Source organism: Notamacropus eugenii, chromosome 1 (assembly GCF_028372415.1).
Source record: "Notamacropus eugenii isolate mMacEug1 chromosome 1, mMacEug1.pri_v2, whole genome shotgun sequence".
NCBI lineage: Eukaryota > Metazoa > Chordata > Mammalia > Diprotodontia > Macropodidae > Notamacropus > Notamacropus eugenii.
The window spans coordinates 605,830,062-605,837,796 of NC_092872.1; the positions used below are offsets into that span (position 1 = coordinate 605,830,062).

At 43.6% G+C, this 7,735-nt stretch overlaps 1 protein-coding gene across 1 annotated transcript in view; it reads right to left on the reverse strand.

The window, feature by feature from the left end:
- MRPS5 (mitochondrial ribosomal protein S5) overlaps positions 1 to 7,735 on the reverse strand; it is a 29,953-nt gene extending 22,218 nt beyond the window's left edge. The window contains exons 1-3 of the mRNA XM_072634694.1: positions 7,359 to 7,735; positions 3,745 to 3,825; positions 1,004 to 1,141 (exon numbers count right to left, since the gene is read on the reverse strand). Coding sequence (XP_072490795.1) covers positions 1,004 to 1,141; positions 3,745 to 3,825; positions 7,359 to 7,422 — 283 coding nt within the window. The 5' untranslated portion in view covers positions 7,423 to 7,735. The remainder of the gene's footprint in view (positions 1 to 1,003; positions 1,142 to 3,744; positions 3,826 to 7,358) is intronic.

Genomic DNA, 7,735 nt, shown 5'->3' on the forward strand with positions numbered 1-7,735 from the left:
TGATCCAGAATACCTCCCATTCTTCTCTACTTCAGTTCTATCCTAGCATATCTCTGGTTTCTCACCGCTACTTCTAGACCATTACTCTGCTAGCATTATTCGATAACCGCTGCAGCTGATGTCATTCATTTATACAAATCCTCTTCACATCCTGATTGCCATATTCTTCCTCCCTACAAGCTGATCTAAAATACCAGGAAGCCTTAAAAAAAAAAAAAACCTACTTTTTTTTCCCCCTTTAAAGCAAGACTTCTTATAGGTGGTCTAGCTGAGTGGGCTTCAGGACTTTAGGAGTAGAGAAATCCAGTACACAGAGCTCAAGATGATCCAGACCTCTCAGTACTTAAGGAAGCAGAAAGCTCAGAGACACAAGGAAGTCAGTCATCCAGAGCATTCAGAACTTGTTAAAAGGAAAACACCAGCAGCCAGAGCAGAGTCCTTCTTGGGCAGGACTTGTTTATGATCTGATTCCCAAGAATTCAAAGAACCAATGTAGAAGAAGATTCCTCACAACTCCCTGCTGCCCGTAATCACATAATGACTTGAATTATCATTACAAGAATACTTCATTTCTTTTTCCTTCCTATCCAACTCTTCTTGCTTATTCTTTCAAGTTAACTACCATGTCCTCTCCTAGTTTTTACAAAAACTGGAAACAGAACAAGGAAAGCCATCGCCTATATGGATCTAACAATGAAGAGAGGCATGGTAGGTTTTGACTAAAGCCTAAGTGCTCCAAATTTCTCCACATACCTACACTATCTGACCCTTCTCTTAAGATCTCTAGACTCTGCCTTTGCACTTCTAGAGAAAATAAATATTTGAAACAAATTATACCAAAGCTGTACTTAAGGTTTCCTAAGTTCCTCTCCAAATGGCATCCAAATGGAACATAAACGAATAACCCCAACGTGAGGCAATTAAAGAGGAGCTAAAACCTAGAAAATCTTACTTTTCCTTCTCATTAAATTCTCAATTTTTACACATTATTTATTATACTTACGTTTGGTAAAGAAACTGTAGTGTCTGTGTTGCTGTCCTATCAATATGCTAGGAGCAGAAATACAACACTGAGACTGGAGGGCATGGGCCAAGCTGATATAATGACGATGATTCCTGGCTCCCTGCAACATGAAACTACCTGTGGAGAGAACAAAACCTTCATTAAGGCACTCCGCAACTGTTAATATTGCAAATGAAAAATGTTATAACCAAATAACCTTTAAAAAAAACCTACTGTCCACATACTTCTTTTGTATAGCCACAGTGTAGCAGTGTGCACAAATAATAACATGAATAATAATTTTCAATGATGATGCTTATGTAATCAAGTATTTGTGAAAGATGTATGGAGAAGATAGGAAAATGAGTGCCAGGCTGTCAGACTGAAGCTAGGTAGCATTTTTTAAATCTGTGGGACTCTTCAGACCTCAAATTATACTAAGGGACTCCCAGTTGAGATCCTACATACTGCAGCAAAGATATATACAAAGAGCACTTGAATGAATAAATATCAATAAATCCAAAGAGGAACTAGAGTAAGCATCTTTCTGCCACCCAGGACCCCAAAAGAAAAGACAGTTAGAAGAAGCCTCCTGGCACTGGGAAAGGGATTCTGCCCGAAAAGTCCATGCCAGCAGATGTAAACAAGCAAGAAGACTGCTGGTGTTCAATCCAAAGAGCCTGTAGAGGAATGGTGAAGCCTTCAGCATTCTCTACCTAGGCAAAGAAAGGGCTGGGCTACTGCTCAGAAAAAGAATTTGATCTCTCTGACCAAGTGGGTAGAACCTGTGACAAACAGTCTCCAAACCAAAGTCTACAACACTCTGAACTGAACTACTCCAGAAGGTCCTGACCGAAACACTCTGAACTAGTATGATGGAGGATGGCTGGAAATCTGCCAGCGTTTTGTACAATCACACCAGGGGAAGTGGAAGCCAATGGTAGGACTTCAAATAATAAAACTTAAGACCAAATAGGGCCTGATCATCTAAGGTAACAGAACAGGGATAAATTATTCCTAGTGCAAAGTACTAAATCAAGGACTGAAGATATAAAAAACCAGGATACACTGAACACTATAAAGAAACATTATGGGTCTAAAGATGCCCAAGAGACAACCCCAGATAAATAGGGAACCTCCAAAACCGCCACAAGGAGAACCACAAAGAAAAAAATGGTTGGTCACTCATACTACAAGAGTACCCATAAGAAAGAAGCAAGAGATAAAAAAAAGAAAAAAGAAGGAAATTGTAAATGAACTAAAACATCTGGAGGAAAGAACTAGAAGAATAAATAGCTTAAAACAGAAAGTGAAAAAATTCATGCAAGTAACAGACTCTTTGAAAATCAGAATGGACCATACATAAATTAACAACTCTGTAGACAAAAAAAAAAAAAGAAATAGTAAGGCAAAATTAAGTTTGAAAAAATAAAATCAGTCACTCAGTAAATATATATTAAGCACCTAATATGTGCCAAAACAATCTATATACAGGATAAATAAATAATTAACACAGGGAAGACACTAGAATTGAGAGGGGTTAGGGAAGGCTCCCAGTAGAATATAGTATTTCAGTTGGGACTTAAAGGAAGCCAGGTAAGTCAGTGGTCAGGGCAGAGTAGGGAAAGCATTCCAAGTATGGGGAAAGCCAGAGAAAATGCCTGAGGTGAAGAAAGATGGAGTGTCTTGTTCATGGAACAGCCAGAAGGCTGGTATCACTGGGTTGGAGGGTACGTATTAGGAAACGAGGTGTGAAGACAGGAAAGGCAGAAGAGGACTAGATTATGAAGGGCTTTGAATGCCAAACAGAGCACTTTGTATCCGCTCACTGGAGTTTATGAAGAGGAGAGTGCCATGAACAGACCTGCATTTTAAGATCACTTTAGTGGCTGAATGGAAGATGGCCTGGAAAGGGGGAGACCCACCAGCAGTCACTGCAGCAGTCCAGCTGAGAGGGGGTGGTCCTGAACCAGAGTGGGGGCAGTGTCAGTAGAAATGCTAGAAACACTGGTGTTGTCCTCCATTCTTGAAGAGGACCAAAATGACATCACTAAGTTAGAGTCAAGTTATAGTGTGTCCACTGCGGCTGATCAGGCTAATATAAGTTCAGAGCACTCCACTACAGGTCGGACACAAATAATCCATGCAAACGCTTGGACTGGATTCTCTAAATCTGCATGTCTCATGTACCTTCTGAACTGCTGCAATTTTGCTGTGCTGACAGAGCACAGAGCCCTCTTTGATAAGGGCATGCCATGCTGGGCTGTCCTGGGCCTGAGTCTCCCATGTCACACATGGAGGCAACGTTCCCCTACGCTCTGAACTAGGTTCCTATCTGTAGTACCATCATCTGAGTTTTGTGCAACACATTTCATGAAGGTCAGTGACAAACTAGACAGGTTAGAGAGGGCAACTCTGGTAATGAGCAATCTGAAAACTTTAATATGTGAAGAAAGATTTAGGAAGAAAAGGAGACATGCTCAATATCTTTCAAACACTTGAAGGAATATCACGTGAAAAGGGGACTTTCTTTGGGACTCATGGGGTTTAATTTGATCTATAAGATCCCCTCCAATACAAAGAGTCTCTCATATCAATTGCTAACACCAAAATAACACGTCTGTTCACAAGTGGTGATGACATTTCTTCTATTATAAAACACTGTTTTCATTTATTCCCAATTTTAAAAGAAGAAAACAAAAATCCTCAAAGCTCAGAATAAAAATACTGAATCTTCTCACTATTGCAAGGGTGGAGCCTTGATGTAAAACTGGAAATTGCAGGTAAGGTAGTTGGGTAAAGGTGCCTTGTCCACAAAGAGCCTGAAAAGGAAACAGAAAAAAAAATTAGTTAAAAATAAAGTCCTCAGTCTTCTTTTCTAGATCATCATCCATATCCTAAGGCCCCCAAATGCCAGGATGCCTCAAGGCTCTGTCATGGGCCCTTTTCTTATTCTAAACTTTCTCTCTTGGTGAACAGAGCAGATCCCATGTGTTCAGTGATGACCTTATCGTAGATACTCAGAGATACAGCTGCAGTTCTAGTCTCCACATTGTGTTCCACTTCTCCCCCCACCCCAACTCCATCAGTGCACTGGACATTTATAACTGGATATCATGAGGCACTGCAAATTCAACATATCAGAACTCATTATCTTTCCCCAAAAACCCACTCCCCTTTTGAATTTACCCATTTCTATTAAGGGCATCACCATGTTTCCCACCCAGGTTCATAACCTTAAAGGTCTTCCTCAACTCCTCAATTTCCTTCAACCCACACAGCCAATCAGTTGCCAAATTTTGTGAACTCTACCTCCACTATAGCTTACATCTCTCCCTTTCCCTCTGCTCACATGGCCAGCAGTCTACTTCAGATTCTCATCAAATCCTGCCTGGACTATTCCAATAGCCTTCTACTTTTTCTCCTTGCCTCAAGTATCTGTCCTCTACAATTCATCCTTACAGAGCTGCCAATGTGACAGTCTTATAGTACAAGGCTGATTACGTTACTCCCCTATTTCATAAACCCAAGAGCCTCTCTACTGCCTATGGGATCAAAATTAAGGTCCTCTGTTTGGCATTCAAAGACCTTCACAACCTGGCTCCAATGTACATTTACAGACTTACATTACCTATCCTCTACACACTCTTTGATCCAGCTGACCAATATATTATTATATAAGTTCATATAACCCTCCATCTCTCATTTCCAGGCCTCTGTACTGGCTGCTGGAATCCCTAATTGTTTTCAAGGTTCAACTTAATTGCCACCTTTTGAGAGGTTTGATCTGATCTCCACCAGCTGACAATGTCTCTCCCAAAAAATTACTGTATACACTTTGGATTATTTTTTTTTATCTGGATCCTCGATTTCATTTTTAGGAAACTCCCAAGTGAGGAAACTTCCCCTACCAGTGCAGATCAGCCTCTTCTCCAAAACTTATAGTCTTCAGAAAGTCACCAATGTCACTAAGAGTTTAATGTCTTGCCCAGCTCATACTGTCAGTATGCGTCAGAAGAACCTGAAACCGGGTCTTCTTGTCTCCATAGGGAGCTCTCTATTCACTATCCCATGTTATCTCTCCTTTATTTTGAAAAATATTGAATACATTTACATATATACCTAGTATCTTTGCCAATAGAAATTAAGTTCCTTGAGAGGATGGGATTTCACTTTTGTCTTTGTATCTCCAGAGTGGCACACAGTAGGTATTTAATGAGTTATTAAATGTCTGACAAGTGCTCTCTTACTATATTCCTAATTATCTTGGGTAGCAACTTTGTAACAGCCATTTTTCCATCTTTTCAGTTCAAAGGATTTGTCAAAGAAAAGAGAAACAAATTAAGAACTGAATAAGTTTTTTGTCCAAGCCCTATCCACCTAACTCTATCTTTTCCTCAGTATATAGTTTGGCTTTTTTAAAGGAACTTTTCTACCACTCTTTGCTTTCTTTGCCAACTTCAACTCATTAAGAACAGCAGTACTTACAGCACTGGGCCATTTGTTTGTATTCACCCTATTATCTGTTCTTGCTTCCATAGTTTGCATGTTATTTTTTTTTTCAATTAGCCAATGAGTCTTTTGTTCATCCACATCAATCTCTTTAGGCGACTTTTCTTTCTAGTTCTCATCAAAACTGTTTCCTTTCATCTCTTATAGGTTGTTTTCCCCTATAAAACTCTGTCTTATGATATCTGACCTGTTATTTCTCTGAACCCACAGAAATTCGCTCTCCTAAAATCTAGAGTATATATCAAACTCTGCCCAGCAGTCCTATTCTCCCTCCTCCCCCCACTTCTTACTCTTATTACAAATTCTCAGATGGAAAGATCATTTCCCTCAAGACTCCTATTACTTCCATCCCAGCAATCAGTTTCTCCATATTGGTCAGTCAGATTAAGAACAGAAATTTTCCTCTCTGCTTCCTCCACCTTTTGGAGGAAGAAATAATCATTAATCAATTAATAAAAAAAATGTATGAAGTTCCTATGTTTCAGACACTCACTAAGGATGCAAACACAGAAATGAAACAGTCCCTACCCTCAAGAATGCCAAGTGAAACACGTATGGTACACATACAAGTACATACAAAATAAATTCAAGGCAATGTCGCCGTAAGGCACAAGAGCCCTCCCTACTGCCATCCTCTCCTACCACTGCTTTAAGAAGACTCCCCTTAAACAGTAAAGGATTGCTTCCCTCCTCACCCCACCTCTGAACTGCTACCATCAAGCACAGAAGAGGGGCTGGAATCTTTCAAATTACTTTTCAAAGGGCACTAAATAATATTAATCTGACAAATTTGCTAAAAACACTAAACGTCTTTCATTGATGTTATACCACCAGTTTTACTTATCCTTCAGGTTCAGATTTGAGACTTTTGATAAGGACAGCTACCAAGATAATCATTCCAAAGAGTCTGTGGGAAAGCCCAAGAAACTGAAGCCATAACTAGTAAGTCTGAACGGGCAAAACCACGACGTGACCCTGATCGTACAGACGGCCTTTCCAAAGGAGGAGAGGCTACTTCGCACTAGGTCAGCAATGCTCAGGAAGACCCAAGTGTCAGTCCGGCCTCAAGCGCTTCCAAGCTGTGGGCTCTGGGCGAGACCCGTAAGCTCTATGTGCCTCAGGTTCCTCCTCTGTAAACGGGGATCCTAACAGCACCTACCTCCAGGGCTGTTGGGAGGACCAAACGTAAATCACACTGTAAATGAGGCGTCACTTTACATGAAGATGGCTGTAAAGCGCCTGCACAGGCGGTGAGCCTTTAGGCATGTTGGCTGTCCACTATCACCCAAGATAAAAGGACCACAATGACTCCCAATTCAGAGACGACAGAGCGCGGCAGATGGAGGCGCGAGGCTTGGAACGAGAAGCCCCGAGTGTGCAGCCACCTGTCACCGAAAGGCTCTGAGCCTGGGTCTTGTCGGTGCAAAAAGGGGCTAGGCACCCGCGAAACCAAACGAGACAACACACACAGCTAGGGCCGAGGCATTACAACTACTACGTAACTCCTAGAAGGTTAACAGCACGGCGCCCTGCCCCCACGGCCGTCCCAAGGTCACCGCGGAGCGCCCCGGGCAGGGCTCGGCGTCCCTCAGTCCTCCGGCCAGGGGGCGCAGAGGGCGCAGAGGGCGGCCCAGGGGTGGCTCGGGCAGGCTCAGGCCGGCCGGTGTCCTCGGGACAGCCCGGGTTCTCCCACCGGACGCGATGCGCCAAGCAGCGGCCTTGCAGCCCCAGGAGAGCGCTCCTCCGGCTGGGGTCTCTCTCCGTCCGGGCGGGACCCTGAGCACGTGCGGCCCGACGGCCCCCGCCTCGCCCTCGCCCAGCACCCAACCTCAGCGGGCCTCACCTGTCCCCGCAGCCCAAGACACGGGGATCCGGCTGCCAGCACGCACGGCCACGGCCGCCGCCATCTCCGCACGGCCGGGCTAGCGCCGCAGGCTCCGCCCCCTAGTAGCCTAAATACTGCCTGAGAGAAAAGGTGTCTCTGAGGAGGCGCGAGGGGAGGAGAGAAAAGGACCCTCGCTCATTCCCCACGGGCCCTCGCCATCAAGCAGCGCCCCCCATCCCCTCCTCTCGCACCAGGACTCCCGGGACGGTCCCTGAGAGCGTCGCAGGTTGCCTCATTTTAGGTTAATTACAAGTGAGAGGCTAAGATTAGGACCCCGGGCGTGGAGCCCAAAGAAGAAGGACCCAAGTAATTGACTAGAAGAACAGACCGGAAGT